Source organism: Tupaia chinensis, unplaced genomic scaffold (assembly GCF_000334495.1).
Source record: "Tupaia chinensis unplaced genomic scaffold, TupChi_1.0 Scaffold000634_1, whole genome shotgun sequence".
In the NCBI taxonomy this organism is placed as follows: domain Eukaryota; kingdom Metazoa; phylum Chordata; class Mammalia; order Scandentia; family Tupaiidae; genus Tupaia; species Tupaia belangeri.
In genome coordinates, this window is record NW_006160154.1 from 1,264,084 (window position 1) to 1,285,905 (window position 21,822).

The 21,822-nt window shown below is 38.9% G+C and overlaps 1 protein-coding gene across 3 annotated transcripts in view; it reads right to left on the reverse strand.

Annotated features, from left to right (window-relative positions):
• The window catches only part of MICU2 (mitochondrial calcium uptake 2), a 134,921-nt gene that overhangs the window by 82,265 nt on the left and 30,834 nt on the right, over positions 1–21,822 (reverse strand). For all 3 annotated transcript variants that reach the window (XM_006159519.3, XM_006159518.3, XM_014592007.2), the window contains exon 2: positions 11,118–11,259. In XM_006159519.3, coding sequence (XP_006159581.1) covers positions 11,118–11,259 — 142 coding nt within the window. The remainder of the gene's footprint in view (positions 1–11,117; positions 11,260–21,822) is intronic.

Consider the following 21,822-nt stretch of genomic DNA (forward strand, 5'->3'; position numbering starts at 1 on the left):
TCCCTGATTATACCAAGACATTAAGCACCACCAACAGCCAGCTGATTGTCCCATTGGTCTGAGAATGTCCTGGCATACAAATTGCTCCAGAGTAACCCAGTTAAATTTGGGATCGTTTGACAGAAATAACTCCCATGGTCAGTATTTAATATCTGTCACGAGGAGAGCTCCTTATAGCTATCTCTTTCAGTTCTCTCCTGCGAACAGTTGGCATACAGTTTAGTATGCTGTTATCTTCACTTAATCTATCAACGTCCTCCCAATAGCCTCTTACCACAACCTCCACTTGTTTTTGACAGTTGCCATTAAGTTTAATTTCTTCATTTTCTGTTGGAAATGAATGCATTTTTTTGGGAAAATGCTACTAGCTATTTGTTCTACCTGCTTCTCTCCCGGAGCAAAACCTCAGAGCCAGCTGTAGAGTGGGGAGCGGGGACAATGGTGCACTCTAGGAAGGGGATGGCAGCATACTCAGGTCTCCCTGACTTATGTCTCAGTGTGGAACCACAGCCGTACAAGCCTGGACAAGAGCAATCAGGGCTTTCTGTGTTCTCAGTGGCATGGAGCCCAGGCTAGAGCCTCCAACCCACAAATGAGGGCTGGGGGGAGAGGGAGCTCCCACCTCTCAGCTGCACTCCCTAGAACTTAGCCCCAGAGACAAAGAGCCTGAGCAGGGGAACCAGCAGTTAGCGTATTGGCTTTGTCGCTGGATTCCCATGTAGTCGACCCCGGTTCGTGTCCTGGACCTGGTGGCTTAGAACTCACACTGGGCGCATGTGCGTGCGTGCCCAAGATCCCGAGAGGAGAATGGAGGAGAAGGGATTGCGGCGTGACCATCACCCCTGGGGGGTGATTTCTCGCTTTCTGTCTCTATGTCTCTCTCTGTCTGGTGAGTGCACGCACCCTATAACAAAAACCTCTCAAAAAAAAAAAAAAAAAAAAAAGAGCCTGAGGCAGGATATGAAATGCCAATGTCTACCTCTTGCAAGGAAAAAAGCCCTCTGACTGGGAGTCACTGGAAGTCTGAGGGGAGAGGAAACCTGAGTTTTTGGCTGCACCACCCTGAAATGAATTCTGTCTCACCACAGTGGGGAAGCATTTGTTTTAATTAAAATACTCTAGACTTTCACTCTTATTTTTTAAATTTTAGTAATTTTCTAGAACAGATGTTTCTTAATTTACTGTATGACTCAGGACTATTTCCAGAGACTTTAAATGATATTTATTTATTCATTTATTTATTTATACCAGTTTCAGTGGAAAGTAGGTCCATGGAGCTCCTCACACTGCCATGCTAGAAGTCAATCTTCTTAGTTTGCTCAGTCAATTTTATTAAGTACAATTCCATTGTGTATGTGCATGTTTGTATATGTATGTATATATACATAAAACAATCATTCATTTTTTTCTTCTTTTGGAGAGGTTTTTGCTATACAGCATGTGAGCGTGCCAGAAAGACAGAGAGACAGAAAGCGAGAAATTACCCCCCAGTGGGGATGGCCACGCTGCAATTCCTTCTCCATTTTCCTCTTGGGATCTTGGGCATGCATGCGCCCGGCGTGAGTTTAAGCTACCAGGCCTGGGACTCAAACAGCAGTCAACTCCATGGGAGTTCAGCGACACAGCCATTACGCCAACTGCTGGGCCCACAATCATTCAGTTTTTTACCAATAGACATTTGGGTTGTTTCCAGCCCCTTTTCTAAGGAAGCCTCCCTGCATTCTTAAACACACATTCTACTACAGGCAGGCAAACATTCCTCTGTTCTATATAGAGTACATGCACCCAGGAAGTGGATTTGTAGGTTAAAAGTTATACTAATGTTTAACTTTCTAAAGTAGTTACAAATTGTTTTCTAAATAGTTTTAGTTCCTAGTGAACAGTATGTAAAAGCTCCTGCTGGTCTGCATCCTCTTCAAGCTTTTGTTATTAATAGGCTTAACTGTTGACAATCTAATAGTCATAAAATTACATTTTATTTTATTCCCTAACAAGGGTAAACATGTTTATGGTCACTGTTCTTATGGTTTTTCTTCTGTGAATATCTATTTATTTCTTCTGTCCATTTAAAAATTATTTTATTTAACTTCATTTATTTATTTATTTAACCAGAGAGGGAGGGGGGGGGAGAGACAGGGGGAGAGGAAGAGAGAGAAGTAAGCTGCCAGGTCTGGACTTAAACCATGGTCAGCCATGTGGGAGTCCAGTACCCTTAACCACTATGCCACCTGCTTGCCCTCTTTTTCTTTTTCCTTTATTATTATTATTATTTTTTTTACGTTTATTTATTTCTTCCATGAGATGGAGAGACAGACACCAACAAGGTCATATGCTGCAATTCATCCCCAGTGTCAGATGGCCTGGATCACTGGCATGCATGCATGTCTGGTATGTTCAGTGAGATTCTGGGATGCGAACCTGGGACCTTTCCCATGTAGGTCCATTTACATTACCATTGTGCCACTGCCTGGCTCTCTTCTGTCCATGTTTTATTAGTTTGTCTTCTTATCGATCAGTAATTCTGTATGTAGTCTAAATATATTAGGTCTTGTAGATTATATATGCTGTGAATAAAATTTTCCAGTTTTTGACTTATCTTTTCAATTCCTCGAAGGATTTTTTTTCCCAACACACTGGGGTGGAGAAAGGAAGAAGCAGGACCCCATAGCCCTCTCCACCCCCAGGTACATATGTCCTCTGGCATTAAAAAGAAAGAAAGACAATGTTTTCAAACCCAAGGAAACTGATTTCTTTTCAACTGTAGAATGCCTATTTATTTTAAGTGTATGTAGAACATAAAAACAGACTGCTGAGCCATAAAACATATCTCATTAAATTTCAAGTGGTTGAAACTTACAAAGTATGTTTTCTGACCACAATATAATTAAATTATAGCCAGGTTTTTTTTCACTTTGGGGAGAAGGGAGTTATAAATATGTAAAAGGAAATTAGACTGTATCCTGTGACTACATTTGAATTAGAGGTATCAATATGAAATGATTTTTAAGTATACAGATAGACATAGAAACACACATACTTCCTAGCTCTGTCAGCTGAAAGGGCACGGAAAAAATGACAGTCAGTAACAATGAGCATACCAATATCCAGATGTTGGTTTCTAACCATTCTTCACTAAACAGAAATAAAGCTCTGGGGTGAAAGGCTTTTTCCAAGCTTGAGCAGGAAAAGCATAGATAAAAGTATAAGCTTTTTCCAAGGCCGAGGCTGAGAAAGTACAAGTTCCACATGGGCTGGGAACATTTTGTTGTACCAAAAAAGAAGTGCTTAAGAAATCATGGACACATAGCAAAAAGACAAAGGAATCAACCTGAAGGCGCTCCCAATAGGTAAACCTAAGACAATCTGAACCACAAATAATGATGCTTTTCCACATGAATATCTAATTGTCCTGGAACAATTTATAATATTCTCTCTCTTCCTCAGTGGTTTATAATGCTAACTATTATATATCAAAGTTCCACTTATGATTTTGTGTCTCTGGGCTCTCTATTCCGTTCCACTTGTCAGTGTGTCTATCTCTGTGCCAATGCCACTTTATCATAATGACTACAGCTTTATATTGTAATAAGGCTTATTACCTGGTAGGGTAACTTTTCTGTTTTTTTTTTTTTTTCCTTCTTTCAGAGTGTCTTTTAGGTAGTTCAGGCCCGTTTTTCCATATGTGTTTTCAAATCAGCACGTAAAACAACATAAACACATAATATATACACTCGTCCCAATGGGTTTAGTATTGGAATTTTTCTAAACTATCTTTTTTAAAAGAATTATTTTATTTAACTCTATCCATTTATTTATTTATTTATTTATTTATTTATCTTTTTTTCTTTATTTTTTGGAGAGGTTTTTGTTATAGGGTGCATGCGTTTGCCAGAAAGACAGAGAGAGACAGGGAGGACAGAAAGAGAGAAATCATGCTGCAATCCCTTCTCCTCCATTCTTCTCTTGGGATCTTAGGCATGCATATACACATGGCCAGCGTGAATTTAAGCCTCTGGGTCTGGGATTCAAACTGTGGTTGACTAAGTGGGAATCCAGTGACATAACCATTATGCCACCTGTTGGTCCCTATTTATTTATGTTAAATTTGACCAGAGAGGGATGAGTTAGAGAGAGAGAGAAAGTGAGAAAGCAACTGGTCAGGTCCAGGACTCAAACTGCGGTTGGTCATGTGGAAGTTCAGCACCCTTAATCACCATGCCATCTACCGGCTCCTTTGTAAAATATCTTAAGGTATTTTCTCCAAATAAAAGAAAGGAGGGACCAGCAGTTAGCGTAATGGCAATGTCATTGGACTCCCACATAATTGACCGTGGTTTGAGTCCCGGACCTGGTGGCTTAAACTCATGCCGGGTGCGTGTGCGTGCATGCCCAAGATCCCAAGAGGAGAATGGAGGAGAGGGGATTGCGGCGTGGCCATCGCCCCTGGGGGGTGATTTCTCGCTTTCTGTCTGTCTATCTGGTGAGCGCACATGCCCTATAGCAAAAAGAAAAAAAGAAAAACTCTCCAAATAAAAGAAAGGAATTAGAAGAACTTTTAAAGGTGACTTAACAAGAAAACAGTCATCTTATTAGAGTAATTTATTTTTTCATAGGTTTCTTACAGAATGCAAATCATAATTTCCCCCTTTCCATCCAACTTGGCTACAGGTTTATTAATTTTATTGATCTTTCCAAATAATCTGCTTTTGGTTTTATTGATTTTTCTCTACTAAGCAATTTCTTAAATTTCACTAATTTCTGTTCTAATTTTTTTAAGAGTGATTTTTTCTTTTTTTTATATTTAACTTTATTTATTATTATATTACTATTTTCCAGTTTGATCAGAGAGACAGAGAGAGAGAGAGAGAGGAAGTGAGAAAGCAAGCCACCACGTCCGAGACTTGAACCGCGGTCAGCCATGTGCGAGTCCAGCGCCTTTAATCACCATGCCACTTGCCGGTCCCTTTACATCTTGCCTGGCACAGTATGCAGACTGTAAACTGGCATGGAAATTTAAAGCAGGTTCCTGTTGGTGCACAGCCCAAATCAGTTATGTATGGGGATGGTTGTTTTTTCATTTTCAGCAGTCTCTGATGCAGCTCATACAAATACCTGCTGTTCTGCTAACTGAACACCACTCTAATCCTTGAACGTAAAAGCTAAGCTCCAAGAGTGATTTTTTCTATAGGGCATGTGTGCTTGTCCAAGAGACAGAAAGCGATAAATTATTCCTGGGGGTAATGGCCATGTCACAATCCCTTCTCCTCCATTCTCCTCTCGAGATCTTGTGCATGCATGCATGTGCACCGGCATGAATTTTAAGCCTCCAGGTCAGAACTAGAACCATGGTCAACTACATGGGAGGTCAGCAACGTAACCATTATGCCATCTGCTGGTCCCTCAGCTCTAATTTTTATTATTTCTCTTCTCCTGCTTATTTTGGATTTAATGTGTTCTTTCCTGTTGGTGCACAGCCCAAATCAGTTATGTATGGGGATGGTTGTTTTTTCATTTTCAGCAGTCTCTGATGCAGCTCATACAAATACCTGCTGTTCTGCTAACTGAACACCACTCTAATCCTTGAACGTAAAAGCTAAGCTCCAAGAGTGATTTTTTCTATAGGGCATGTGTGCTTGTCCAAGAGACAGAAAGCGATAAATTATTCCTGGGGGTAATGGCCATGTCACAATCCCTTCTCCTCCATTCTCCTCTCGAGATCTTGTGCATGCATGCATGTGCACCGGCATGAATTTTAAGCCTCCAGGTCAGAACTAGAACCATGGTCAACTACATGGGAGGTCAGCAACGTAACCATTATGCCATCTGCTGGTCCCTCAGCTCTAATTTTTATTATTTCTCTTCTCCTGCTTATTTTGGATTTAATGTGTTCTTTTTTTTTTTTTGCTAAGGTAGAAACTTAGATTTTTGATTCTTCTTTACTAACATATATGTCATATGTTATCAATTTCCCTTTAAGGTCTTTTTACTTCATCACACAGAGTTTGATATGTTTTGTTTTTTATTTTAATTTAATTCAAAATATTTTAAAATGTAATTTCTGAGCCATCCCCATGTCCTGACTGTTAAGGGAGCTGGATCCTACACGGTCAACCATGGGGTTCAAATTCCTATCCCAGTAGTAAGAAAACACATCAGGCATGTGTGTGGGCATGTCCAAAATCCCAGCAGTAGCTACTCCAGCTTTCTTTAGATTAGTATTAACATAGTGTATTTTTTCTCCATCCTTTTACTTTTAATCTATCTATGTCTTTACATTTAAAGTGAGTTTCTGACAGACGAGATACATAAAATACACATTTCTCTTATTTGGTGTAAGATAATATCTAAAGTGATTTTTAAAAAAAGTTTACTTATTTCTTCCACAAGAAAGAAAAAAAGGGAAAGAGATGAAGAGACAGCATCCCCAATAGGGTCTTCATGCTGCAGTCCACCCACTGACTCAACTGGCATGGATTACAAGTGAGTGTGTATCTGGTATACTCAGGGAGATAAACTCAAGACCTTTCCCAAGTGGGTCGAGCAGTATTAACACTGCACCACTGCCTGGCCCCTAAGGTATTTATTGATATAACTGAATTAATATCTATCACATCTGTAACTATTTTCTATTTTTTTATCTTTCTGGTTTTTTTTTTTCTTTTTTTACCTTCCATTCTTTTTCTGCTCTTTCTCGTTTTAGCTGAGCATTTTATATAATTTGATTTTCTCTCATTTCTTAGCATGACTGCCTATTTTCTTAACAGTTCTTAGTAGCTGCTCTAAAGTTTTCAATATGTTTACAACTAATCTAAGACCACCTTCAAATAACACTGTTCTACTTCGTAGGTAATTCAAGTACCTTATAACAAAGTATTCTCACTCCCTCCTATCCCTTATAAAACACTGCTGTCAGGGAGGCAAGGTGTAGGCCTTCAGAATACTCTTCCATGGCTCCTGAGAACTAGTGATTTCAGGGAAAAAAGAGAAGTGAAGATTTTCTATTGATAATTCAGCCTCCTGCCCACAAACTTGAGTGAGCCCCTTTAGCCTTCTCTCTTTCTCTGTCTCTCTCTGCCTCTGTCTTCTCATTTTTTTTTGTAATTTTTCCTTTAAAAAAATTTTTTAAGATTAAGCATTCTCTTGCTATCAATAGCCCTACCCTTATCTCGCTAATAATCCCCTTTCCCCCCGCTCAACCAGGAGAGGCAAGGGGAGTCCTTCAGAAGACTCTTGCATGGCTCTTGAGAACTACGAGCACCATGTGGTCTATTATTTTTTGCTTTTTTAAAACAAAAATTTTTTTTCTTCTTCTTTTTTTTTCTCTCTCTCTGTTTCCTTTTCTTTTATCTCATCACTCTTTTCCTCAGTCTCCATTCTCTGTGTTTCTAGATGGATCTAAGGGAACCATTGCCAAACATCCAAATACTATTAGGGTTAGCATATTCCTCAATATCCACTGAATCTGCTGCACAAAGGGATAAAAACGGAACAGCCAAGAGATTCCAGATCACCTCCTTCTGCACGCTCCTGAACACTCTGACTGAACTTCAAGAATTAGGAAGAAATACCATCCACCAGATGACTAGAAATCACTGCAGGGCCACAAGAAATATGGGAAAGCAAGAACATACCTCTCCTCCAAGGGAAAAGAATTAACTCCTCTTCATCCACAGACAGTACAATGGAAATCATGGCAATGTCTGATAAAGAATTTAGAATATTCATAATGACTAAGCTAACAGAGATGGAAGAGAAGGGAGACAATGAACTGCAGAAGAGGCAGGAGAAAGGAGCTGAGGAGTTCCAGGAGGTGAGAAAATTCTTGCAAGACCTAAAAGAGGAATTATACACTTTAAAAAAGAATCAAAGGGACCTGTTAGATGAAGGCTATAATACAGGAAGTCAAAATCTCCCTTTTAAAGTATTAAAATCAGACTAGATCATACAGAAAATAGAATCTCAGACATAGAAGAAAAAATTGCTGGCCTAGAAAAATCCACCACAAAGACTGAGAAAATTGCCCCCCAAAATGAGAATAATATACAAGAAATACTAGATACCATCAAACATCCAAACATCCATATAATTTGTATTCCAGAAGGTGAGGAGACTAATAAGGGCATTCAGTCTATTCTATGAAATCCTGCAAGAAAACTTTCCAAACCTAGAGAGGTACTCAAAAATCCAGTCCCAAGAAATACAAAGGACTCCAAATAGAATCAACCCAAGAAGATCTTCTCCAAGACACATTACCCCAGGGGGGATGGTCACGCCGCAATCCCTTCTCCTCCATTCTCCTCTCGGGATCTTGGGCACGCACGCACATGCACCCGGCGTGAGTTTTAAGCCACCGGGTCCGGGACGCGAACCGCGGTCGACTACGTGGGAGTCCAGTGACATAGCCATTACGCTAACTGCTGGTTCCCTGTTTTCCAGTTTTAAGGATTTTTGTCCTGTCTTGAACTGTCGGTAGGTTCATGCACCTACTATTTGAAGAGAATCCTAACCTGTTTCCTGGCTTTAGGTTTTAAGCAAAGTCTCTTAGCATTTCTTTGATGTATTAAAGTTAAAACTGCTTTTCTTGAAATTATCAGTTGAACTTGCTATTGAAAGTAGTTAGATTATATAAGTAATTTGTGATCAATAAAATCTGCAATGATGATAACATGCATGATTAAGTCTCTATGCAGTATATTCTGGATGGTAAATCACATTTTGTATACTGTGACGAAGCTTAGGGAATGAATGTAAGTTAATTCATTAAAAAATGGGGAAAAAAAAGCACTGCTGTCACACATTTCATTTACCCATAAGATCTAATCACCTAATATCTTGTTGCTGTTATTATTCTGAATAAATTGCTATGTGTTGGGAACCAGCAGTTAGCGTAATGGCTATGTCGCTGGACTCCCACGTAGTCGACCGCGGTTCGTGTCCCGGACCAGGTGGCTTAAAACTCACGCCGGGCACATGTGCGTGCGTGCCCAAGATCCCGAGAGGAGAATGGAGGAGAAGGGATTGCGGCGTGACCATCCCCTCTGGGGGGGTGATTTCTCGCTTTCTGTCTCTATGTCTCTCTCTGTCTGTCTGGCGAGCATACGTGCCCTATAGCAAAAACCTTTCCAAAAAAAAAAAATTGCTATGTGTCAGATCTGTTAAGAATAAAAACCAAATAATTTATTTCTTTTTATGTATTCCTTCTTTAATCTTCCTTTCTTCATGAAGAGCTGAGTTTCTGACCTATCTAATTTTTCTTCTTTTTGAAGAACTTCTCTTAAACATTTCTTCTAAAGCAGAACTATTGGTGACAAATTCCTTCAGTTCTTGTTTGTCTAAAAAAGTATTTCTCTTTCACTTTTGAAGAATAATTTCACTGGATATATATGTCAAAATTTTTAACAGATTTTTTCTTAGATTTTCATTGTGAAAACATGGTGGGGATCCTCAGACTCTTCAGGCCTCTTGATAGCTGGGTCTTCAGGCATTTTTATCCCTTAGATTCTAGGTATTAGTCAATTACCTTTTAAATATCCTTCTGTGATACTGGCTCCACTTGCGGGTTCTAGGTTGTTTTTGCTCTGGGTAAGCTCTGATTCTCTGGATCTTCTTACTTCTAGTTCTTAGATCAGTGTGCCCTAAGACCTCAATTCTCTGATGAATCTAAGAGGAATTATTTATATTCTGTTTTAAACCTTGTATTTTTGCTGTAAAGACAAAAATGACAATGTCCAAGGTCTTTACACGTCTTAGACATTAAACTACTTTTTAAAAAAACTACCTTTTAAAAGAAATCTTGGGCCAGCCTATGGCATGGTGGTTAAGGTGGTTGGATCTTATATGGTGAACTGCATTCTTTAAGTACCAGACTGGGCAGCTTGAAAAGCATATCAGGTGTGTGTGTGTGTGTGTGTGTGTGTGTGTGTGCCCAAAATCCTGAAAGGAGACACTGAGGAGGAACATGGTATGACTATCCCCAATGGGGGCAGCTTTTGTACTTTCTCTCTCGTCTCTGGCAAATGCACACATCCTCTAGCAAATTAAAACAAATCTTTTTGCATCTCTGTTTATTTACTTAGTGACTTAACTGCATCAATGTGAATAAATGTTAAGTCTTCTTCTTAAAAAAAAAGAATTATTTATTTAATTCCATTTGTTGTTATTATTTTTTAATTTGACCAGACAGAGACAGAAAAAGAAAGGGAAAGTGAGAAAGCAAGCCACCAGGTCCAAGACCTAAACTGCAGTTGGTCATGTGAGAATCCAGCACCTTTAACCATCAGGCCACCTGCCGGCCCAGCCCCAATGTTAAGTTTTTTGATAGATACTGCCAAATCTCCCTCCAAAGAAGCTATACTAAAATAATCTAAATACACTTTTACTACATTATCTTTCTAGTTACAAGCCTCCCTCATTGATTTAAGATGAAGTCTACCTATCCATGCCATATTACTCTGATGGTTGGTTAAAGTCATCAAAATCTTCTGCACAATCTGGTCCTTAGTTGATTTTCAGTTTGTTTTCTCAGTATTGCCCAAAGTGATCCTTTGGTTTTAGGGATTAGTAAATTTACTGTCTGTCCCTAGAATATGCCATAATTATTCATTTTGTTTTTGTTAATTCACACTTTAATGTTTATAATACCTTCTCAAGTCCTTTCAGTCTTTTCAAATTCAATACATACTTCTCTGACTGCTCTTTGCCCTTTCCCACCTCAGCTGTTGTACATACAGCTAATATAGTGCAGCTTAGGTGACAGGAAACCAAGAAGCTTTCATAGACTACTTCTGCACCAAGAGCAGAGAGAATGGGGCCACATCTACTCTGTGAAGTGAAAGAGACTTGGATAGGTAATAAAACCAAGAATTTATGACATCATCTGAAATAATAATTTTCCCTTTGTTTCTTCAGAAAAACCCAAACAAAAAGAACTATCTGTAAGATAGATATATATAAAAGTTTAACCACATTCACAAGGAATAAAATGTTTAAATGCACGGTAAAAAGGATGACAGTAATTAAAATGGAACAAAAAGCTGCTGGCAATTCAGAAACAGAGCTCTTATGCACTAGTTTGATTTTTAAAAAAAAATTAAAGAGAAAATGAACACACAACTCACGTTCCATCTGCTCAAACATTACTGAAAAGAGGAAGTCTCGTGGTGTCATATAATATTCTCCTTCATGTTCCAGTGAAGAAAACTGCATGAAGCGCTGCTTGCGAAGAGATGATTTTCCTACTGTTTCACAGTCAACATTTTTCTAAAAGAAAAAAAAAATTCAATTCAAGATTTTTTTTCAGTATTATTCCCAAACTTGGCTACTTCTAGGATAATTTTTAAAGAATAACTCATTCATTTAACAAATATTTACTGGGTGCCTACTTTGCACTGTTTTAGGTACTTAAAATAATACAGAAGAGAATAAAACTTGAGGGAAGTTACATCCCAAAAAGGGAGAATGACAATAAGTGGATAAAATAATGCAGGATAACAGAAGTGCCACAAAAACTTACAGAAGGACAGAAAGGACAGAAGACAGTGTAAAGGAGTAACATTCTAAATAGGATAGTCAAGGAAGGCCTTCTGAAGAGATTAAATAAGGTATAGTTGGTGAGTCATGGGGCTGACTGGAGGAAGAACATTCTTAGCAAGAACAAAGTTCATGAGGTGGGATTTAGCTTGATATGTTCAAGGAACTGCAAGAAGGCCAATGTTATCAGAGTCAATGAGGAAAAAAAGAGTAGTGAAAGTTATGATGGGACAGAGAGGCAGCCAACACATCAGATTAAGCTGTGTTTTCATAAAGATGAAACATACCATATCTGATAAACAACTCTGCTTTCTGAAAATATAAGTGAGAGAACCATGAGTAGAAAGTGAGAAAAGGACAAGGATGTTGGTAAAATATGGAAAGAAGCCATATCTTAGATTTTAGGACCTAGATTTTGACCAAATACTGACAGAATGAATATTGAAATTTTATTGCCAACCTTTCATTGAGCACTATATGCCTAGGTACCATACTAATTAATATTTCACACAGATTATTTAGTTAACCCTCACAATAATTCTGAATAATAGATAATACAGTAGACAAAGAAATAGAAAAGTTAAAGGCAGAGTGAGGCTATAAAACCAAGTCTGTCCAACTCAAAGGGTTACAATTTTTTAGTTACCACATTATCCTCTTACATTTGACTAGACATTGTGGATGAGGCAGACAAGAGAAAGGTAACAGCAGTTAACATGGACTCCTATGCCTATACAGAAATTCTGACATAAGAATGTGAGAGTATCTGTGAAATCCAACTGCAGGCTTTCATCCTGACTGCTTTCCTAAGGCATGGCTCTAACCTGGACCACAATGTCTTCCCTGAACTCATCACCTGCTTCTCGGTACTGCTCCTGTGACCTACTGTGACACACAGGCTATGTTCAGTGACTGCTCAGTTGAATAAAAATGGGAAAAATATTCATTCCAGTTGCTTAAATCTTCCCAAACTCAAAGCCATCAACTGTTTGAGAGATGTAACTAAATTATATGAGTCCATGATTATCCCAGCAATCAGAAAACTGAATGGTATTTATAGTTTTTGAATATCTTATACATGAGGGAAATATATACGAGGAGACTTCAAAAAGCTTGTGGAAAATGGAATTAAAATACCTTATAAAATAATTATTTGATTTATTATTACTTTATTGAAAAAAGTTTTGTTTAACTTTATTTATTTTTAATTTGACCAGCGAGAGAGAGAGAGAGAAAAAGTGAGAAAGCAAGCCATCAGGTCCAGGACTTGAACCATGGTCAGTCATATGGGAGTTAAGTGCCCTCAACCACCACGCAACCTGCTGGCCCATATTATTACTTTTTAATTTGCTGCAGGGCTCATGCACTCATGAGAGAGAGAGAGAGGACAAGCAAGCTGCCAGGTCTAGGACTCCAACCAGTTGGCCATCTAGCAGTTCAGCACCTTAACCACTATGCCATCTGCTGGACCCTAAGGTATGTTTCTTCTGGTGCAAAAATTCGTGACATTTATGTAGTTTCTTCTATAATATGCATTTTCTATGAGCTTTTTGAAGACCCTTTGTATGCACACACATATATATCTAGTTAAATATCAGTATCTAGCAACAGATATTTTATTTAACAAATTGTTATTGAGCATCTATAGGTAAATAGCGGTAAATAAGACAAACATTAACGCCTATCAGAAAATATTAAGTGCTTTGGTGGTGAATTTACAGAAAGTAAATGCTGGATATAGGGAAGAAAGGGTGGGTAAGAGAATTCTCAATAAAATTCTCTTAGCATGTGCTAAGTCCTAGACATGAGAAAGAATACAACATATTTGATTAGCTAAAAGAAGCTGAACATGAGCATATAATGTATCAGCTTAGAGAATTTTTATGTTTATTATTTGAGTGGTAAGACAGTCTTTAAGAGGTTAAGAAAATCACATAATCTATATAGGAAAAAGAACATTCTTAAATCCTTAAATAAACGTTGGCCCTTCTACTTTCTAACAGCTAAATAAATTATTCACAACTATCAGGTGGTCGAGAAAGTCATGATGTATTTTTCTACTTTTCTATGCAAAAATATGTCATGACTTTTCCAAAGACCCATTATTTTTTAAAAGATGCTTTATCCACAACAATTTACTTCCTTCTGTATAAGCAAGCAAATAAAATCTTCTTTCCAAACCTTAGCGAACTAAAAGGGGTCAACTACTCATTTATCCCCTCTTCTTCTGATCTCATAACAAAGGATATGCATATGATGAAAAACTATGCATGGATTATGTAGGGACTATTCTGTTGAAAATGCAGGAAAATGTGAAATACTGTTTACTTGTTTCTAATGTAAATCTCTCATAGATTTTCTTGTTTACAAGGATAACTTTACTTATCTGGAAGATTCACCTCATACTCTATTGATGCCATATAAATTCAGTATTATCTGATTTACTCTATATCCAAAGTATTCTGTAAAATATATGTTAACATAAAAATACCAGGGTTGAATTTATATAAAATGAAAATGATTAGAACTGTGAGTGAAAACAGAATGTCTTTCAGAAAAATACAAGTAGACATAGTTTAAAGTTCTCATAAATACTGTTACATGTCAAATAAAATTAGTGCACAAGATGTAAATGCTTTCATCTTTTCAATAATGTTAATATACACTTTTTAAAGAGCTTACCACTAGTTCATTCTTAGACATAATGAGCTATATTAAAGAGAAAGTAGTTACATGAATAACAATTCAGTGTGCTGACACGGGTTTGAGGATTTCAGGACATCCACAAAAATGTGATGGTTATTATCTCCTAGGGTTAAACAAATTCCTTACAAAGATAAAAAGTAACATAAGGCAAATGATAATTTTAAGTAATTTATTTAGGATATGAATTTTAGCAAAAATGTTGCTGTTCATGTGTAAAATCCTTGTAAATACTGAGGATTGTTATAAAGCTATGGAGTGCCCATCAGCACTGGAGGAGTTAGAATCTCCAGGTATTATAAGATGTGTTGTCTAAGCCAAGTTTTAACATGGAAATAAAATTTGGGAAGGACTTTTCCCTATGCTTATTTTCTTCTTCTTCTTTTTTTTTTTTTTTTAAATAATTGTTTATTTATTCATTCATTTATTTTAATTTGACCAGAGAGAGAGAGAGAGAGAGAGAGAGAAAGAGAATGTGAGAAAGCAAGCCACCAGGTCCAGGACTCGAACCGTGGTCGGTCATGTGGGAGTGTCCGGCGTCTTAACCACCAAGCCACCCACTGGTCCCTCTATGCTTATTTCTAAGGGAAAAAAAAAGCATACTGTACCTTCCTGAGTTAATTTAATAAAAATCAGATGGTCATTAAAAACAGTCTACAAATTGATGAGGAAGCAGTAAGTGAAACTTCTTAAAACTTCCTTCTCATTCTCCTAACTTAACCCAAAACCAAAACCAACAAGAAGTAATCACAACCATGCTGAAAGCTAGCTCTTAACCTCTCTTTTTCTTTTTCTTTTCTTTTCTTTTTTTTTTTGCTAGAGGGCACATGTGTTCACCAGAGAAAGAGACAGAGGGAGAGGAGAAAGCACCCTCCATGGGGAATGGTCATGCCACAATCTCTCCTCTTCCACCTCTTCCTCCTTTTGGGATTTTGGGCATGCATCACATGTGTTTGGTGTGCTTTTCAAGCCTAGATGCCTAGATGTCTAGGACTCAAGTTGTAGCCAGCTGCATCGCATCCAGCTGCCTTAATTACTGGGTAATGGGGGAAGCCCCTAACTTCTCACTTTAAACTTGTTCTGGAGGATTTTCTGGACACTAAAAGTGTGGACCAAACTGTGAGACAACACTAAGTCCCTTCTCTGTTTCTCCCTCCTTTCAAAATTTTGGGTATATATGAATACGGAACTGCAACTGGTGTCTCTCTCAAGCCGCTAGGTCCAGGACTCAAATCGCACTGTCAGCCAACTGGGATCCAGCTCCCTTAAACACTAGGCCATGGTCTGACACGAAACCAGTTTCTTCTTCCAGAGAGAATAGTTTAATGTAGTAGAAGATGAAATTCTGCACTACTTCACTGGCTAGGGCTGCCATGTACAGAGTATGCACTGCACCACTGGAAGGAGCACGATTTATGCTGTCATTATCACATTATTGTCTAGCAAATGGTGATAAGATGCACTGAGAAGGAAAGTCTTTTTCTAATTTGCTTGAAGGTACCATAAGAGCTAGAAGTGGTACTGCCACTGATATCTCCCCGTTTATAGGCTCTGGGCAAGTCAGAGAAAAGTACAGAACATTCTACTATAAGCTCCTTTCACTCACTCACTGTGCTCTCTATAAGCCCAAAGCTTGCTTTATTTTCCTCCCTGTGTCAAAAGTAGAACCAGCATCAGCAAGTTATGGCTTGGTTTGGACAGAAGAAAATACTGTATTCATGGCATACCAATCTAAAACCTATTAACTATGAGTCTGCTTCCTAAATTGGCAAGCACACCAAAATAGGGGAACAAAGTGAAACTGAAAGGCCATCTTCATAGGATAGGATAAATGTGTAACTTTTTAACACAGTGGACCTAGGGCACTGACATGTTCCAACTACAAAAGTCCATCCCCAGCTCTTTCTCAACTCCCCAGGCAGCTGAAGAGTTGATGTAAACTATTAAAATTCTGAACAGTAGATATAAACTATTAACACCCTGTTCTTTAGCTAATATCCTAATGAAAAGATACAAAGATCAAGATGGTAAAGAGTCAAAAATAAATACTCACATTGTTTTTGGCAAATAACATAGTAGACTAGAGTGTTTAAAACTTAATGTAGGGACCAGGAGTTGGCATAATGGCTATGTCGCTGGACTCCCATGTAGTTGACTGCGGTTCAAGTCTCAGACCTGGTGGCTTAAATTTATGCCAGGTGCATGTGGGTGCCTAAGATCCCAAGAGGAGAACGGAGGAGAAAGGACTGCAGTGTGGCCATCCCCCCTGGGGGGAGATTTCTCATTTTCTGTCTGTCTTTCTGGTGAGCAAACATGTCCTATAGCAAAAACCTCTAAAATAAAATAAAATAAAATAAAATAAAAAAAAAACCTCTTAATGTATACATAGTGGGGTGGTCATGTAAAATTCTAAGGGGGAAAAGATGAAGGCAAGAACAATTAGGGAACAAATGAACAATGAAAATCACATTCTGAAAGAAAACAAAAAAAATATAGAAAATTAAATAGACAATGGCCTTTGTAACATCAGAGAGTAAAGATAATAGAAATATTTGAGAAGCGGGACAAGCAGGTGGCATGGTGGTTAAGGCGCTGGACACTCCCACGTGGCCGACCACGGTTCGAGTCCTGGACCTGGTGGCTTGCTTTCTCACTTTCCTCTCTGTCTCTCTCTCTGATCAAATTAAAATGAATGAAAGAATAAATAAATAAATAAATCTTTAAAAAAATATTTGAGAAGGGAGCTGGACAAATTAAAAAGAAACAAAGGAGAAAAATATAATTATAAAACTTTAAAAAAACTTTAAGAAAAACAATTTAGGGACCAGCAGTTAGCATAATGGCTATGTCGCTGGAGTCCCATGTAGCCGACCGCGGTTCGAGCCCCGGACCCAGTGGCTTAAACTCACGCCGGGCGCATGTGCGTGCGTGCCCAAGATCCTGAGAGGCGAATGGAGGAGAAGGGATTGTGGCGTGGCCATCCCCCCTGGGGGGTGATTTCTCGCTTTCTGTCTCTGTCTGTCTGGCGAGCGCACGTACCCTATAGCAAAAACCTCTCCAAAAAAAAAAAAAAAAAAGAAAGAAAAATAATTAAAATTAATACCGCAGAAAAGACATGCACTATATGAAAATATATGAACCATTAAAAAAAAACACACACACACAGAAGATAGAAGAAAAGCAAGTATGGAAACAAATATCCACCTGTATGAGAGATACCAAAAATTCAATATATATTAGGTTTCAGGAAGAGAAAGAGCAAATCAAACGTCTATTTTAAAAATACAGTGAAAGAAACCTTTATTGAAACAAAGACTTGATTTTGCTATTCTATTAGTATTTCTTCCTGCATTGTCTTTTGTGTATGTGTTCTAGGTATGAATAAACCTACAAGAAAATGTCAGGGAAACTGATCAATTTTAGTTCTTTTCAAAGAATCTAAAGAAGATCAGAACCATGATTGTGGGATTCAACCTTTAAAAACTGCTCTTTAAGTAGCTGATACCAAAAAAAGGTATAGTAGAAGACTGGATGTAATTTCTCTAAAAGATTATTCTTAAAAGATTATACTGCCCTGAGATAGTATGTGGGGAAATAAAAGTACTGCAAGGGGGGGGGGGGGGGGGAAAATATAGTATGTTGGGAAAAAAAAAGACTGCAAGGGGGGGGGGGGCGGTAAAAGCATTGAAGTTAGTCAACCCAAAAGGTTAGAGGGAATTTTTTAAGCCCCCTACTGCCCTAGAAATTTGCTTATTGTAATTAAACAAACGTTAATGTTTATTAAATTAAAATGTTTTAATGTTTATTATTCCAGTAGGAATGGAATAAACATTAATCTCAGCTTTTGCTGAGATTTCTTAAGATACTTGTAGAAATGGACTGTTTGCTAATATATATAGTTACATATAAATAACAACAGGCTGGCAGGGAAGCAGCTGCCTGAGGAACTAGCCCTTCAGGAAGAAAGGAAGGGTATAGAATGCAATGGCGCAGATCAAAGAGTTGGAGGGCCAGGCCTGCTGGTGGCTCCCTTATCCTAAACCTACCCAAGACTGAATTTAGAGTCTCTGTAGGTGGAAAGTGGTGGGAGTGAGGGATGAATTCCTCCTATATCACAACAATTAGCCTCTCAAACCTGCATCTAATACTAAATATATAGAAAAGGAGGAGCAGAAGAAAGGCTGGGATTTGGGCTATACTGAACATATGAGAACCATCCACATGGTTTTAGTTATATATTAAATGCTCCGTGGATTTCAAGGATTACTTGTAATGCAGTAAAAAATGTGACAAAGGAATTAAGAGCAATGAGTGATGTGAACTGGATAAAAGAGATCTTTGAAAGCTGATGACTTCTGTTAAAACATTTCACTAGTTTATTGCCTTTAAAGCAACAGGTGCTTCACCATTCTGTCTCTACTTTTTATCCATGAAGTGACAAATTGGAAAAAGTTAGTTCTCTGTTCTTTGTTGAACATTCTTTGGTCTGTGTATTTCTCAAGAAGAAAGTGGGAAAAGAAAAGGCCTCTCTTACAATGTTACAGTTTTGTTTTTACCGATATATATATATATATATATATATACATACACATATACACACTGCATTAGACAAAATACAATAAAACCTACTCATTTGGGGCCTTTATTTTAGAATACGTGATAATCTGGATAAAATAAAATTACTTTGTTTGAATTTTTTGTGATATAATTGAAAGACTATCTTTTCTTCTTAAAAAAGCCTTTGCAATTGGAAAATTCCACTCATTAGAATATTTCCACTGGGCCAGCAGTTACCATAATGGCTATGTTGCTGGACTCCCACGTAGTTGACCGCGGTTCGTGTCCTGGACCCTGTGGCTTAAAACTCATGCCGGGCGTGTGTGTGCGCGCGTGCCCAAGATCCCGAGAGGAGAAGGGACTGCGGCGTGGCCATCCCCCTGGGGGGTGATTTCTCGCTTTCTGTCTCTCTCTGTCTGTCTGGCGAGCGCACGCGCCCTATAGCGAAAACCTCTCCAAAAACAAAACAAAAAAAAGAATATTTCCACTTTGTTCTGAATTAGGGAGATATTTATTATATATGAAACAAACACTGCGAGACTAAATTGGAAATATTCACTGCGTAAGTTATGACTCATGATTAATTCTACAATATGACTATTAGCTAAGGACCCAAAAGTCACTGCTGGAAACTGGAAGCTCTAAAACTACTCTCTGGTTTCTGAATAGTGTCTGATCTAGTGATGGTCTGTCTAGACTTCTTCCAGAAGTTGGAAGAAAGCTATCATGGCTTTTCTTAGATGAGTTTGGTAAAATGAAATGGCGTATGCCTGTACATATAATTAAAAAAAAAAAAAAACTCCAGAAATCGGGGCCATGCTGCCATGGTGGTTAAGGTGCTGTAGTCCCAACTGACCATGGTTTGAGTCCCACACCTGGTGGCTTGAAAAATCACACCAGGTATATATGGTGCATTCCCAAAATCCCAAGAGGAGAATGGAGGAGAAGGGATTATGGAGAAGGGATTCAGAGTGGTCATCCCCCCCCCCCCCCGCCCCACCGGGCGGGCGTCCCCCCCCCCGGAGGAGGGGGATGTGATTTCTCACTTTCCCTCTCTCTGTCTCTTTCTAAAAACAAAAACAAACCAAACCTCCACAGATACCCTGGTCTTGAGGAGTGGCCACTGTTAGGAGATGCTGAAGAGTACGGTAATAAAACGCTTATTTCCTCTTTTCCTTTTCCCTTTCCTTTCCTTCTAACAGCCAGAATGCATATGCGCTTGCAAAAGAGATAGAAAGATAAAGAGAGAGAGAGAGACAGAGAGAGAGAGAGAGAAGCACCCTTGCAATCCCTTCCTAACCATTATGTTTTTCAAGCTGCTGAGGCCAAGATTTGATCTGATCTGCAGTTAGACTATTTGATAACTGGCTCCTTCAACCACTAGGCTATGGGGCCAGCCCTAAACATCTTTGCTTCTAGTAACTGTTTTCTTTTTCCTGATTAGATCACTAAACACAAGATTCATTTTCCCTTCCTCCATAATTATCTCCTAGGACGAACAGCAAAACTATGTTTTTATTTATGCTCTAAGTGAAAAGTTTCATTTAATTCATTTGATTTCATTCTATTAAAAAACAAAATAACGGGGACCAGAAGTTAGCGTAATGGCTGTGTTGCTGGACTCCCACGTAGTCGACCGCGGTTCACGTCCTGGACCCGGTGGCTTAAAACTCACGCCGGGTGCATGTGCGTGCGTGCCCAAGATCCCGAGAATGGAGAAGGGATTGCGGTGTGGCCATCCCCAGTGGGGGGTGGATTTCTCGCTTTTTGTCTTTCGGTCTCTGTCTGTCTGGTGAGCGCATGCGCCGTATAATGAAAAACCCTCTCCAAAAATAAATAAATAAATAAATAAAATAACTAGAATATTTTAACTTAAAATCTCAGTCTCCCTCCCAGTAACACTAGTATAGTTCACTGCAACCATAACTAAATATGATTTTCTTTTTTTTCTGAGGTTTTTGCTATAGGACGTGTGCACTCGCCAGAAAGACAGAGAAAGATGGAGAGACAGAAAGCAAGAAATCACCCCCCGGGGGGGGATGGCCACACTGCAATCCCTTCTCCTCCATTCTCCTCTCGGGATCTTGGGTACACATGCACACACACCCGGTGTGAGTTTAAGCCACCAGGTGCGGGACTCGACCTGTGGTCGACTACATGGGAGTCCAGCGACATAGCCATTACGCTAACTGCTTGTCCCTAAGTATGCTTTTCTTAAGGAATGACTGAGTTGGCAATGGCACAGGCAGTAGCATGCTGCTGTGTGATGCTGAAACCATAGAGAAGGCCTGGGTTCAGATCTCAAGTCAACCTGGGCAATTGAGGCATGCCCGTAATCCTAGCTGGCTAGGAAGCTGAGGAGGAGTGCAATGTGGTTGAGACTCTGTCAAGAGTGCATGCAGGTAGGAGAGTATGCATGTGTGTCATTAAATAGACAAACTTGGGGGGAAAAAGACTGAGTTATTTAGCTTCCTTCCCTATACAAAGGAAGGTAAAGTAACTTTGTGAACTTTTTCTATAACTATTCCACTCACCTTACTTAATGAACACTGCATAGCTCTTATGACCAACCACTGCATATAGATAAAACAATGAATGAATGAATGAAGAGCTACTCAGTTCTCTGAGGAGGCATAATAGAAGGTGGTGGTAGAGGAGAAATATGAAAAGAACAACCAGCAATTAGCAAATGTGAATGTACTGTAAGAATAAATTCCAGGGAACCAGCAGTTAGTGTAATCGCTATGTCGCTGGACTCCCACGTAGTCGACCGCGGTTCACGTCTTGGACCCAGTGGCTTAAAAGTCATGCCAGGCGCGTGTGCGTGCGTGCCCAAGATCCCAAGAGGAGAATGGAGGAGAGGGGATTGCAGCGTGACCATCCCCCCTGGAGGGTGATTTCTCGCTTTCTGTCTCTATGTCTCTCTCTGTCTGTCTGGTGAGCGCACGTGCCCTATAGTGGGGGAAAAAAAAAAAAATCCTCTCCCCAAAAAAGTAAAAGAAGGGTCTGTCTCTACCTAAGGTAGAGGGCAGA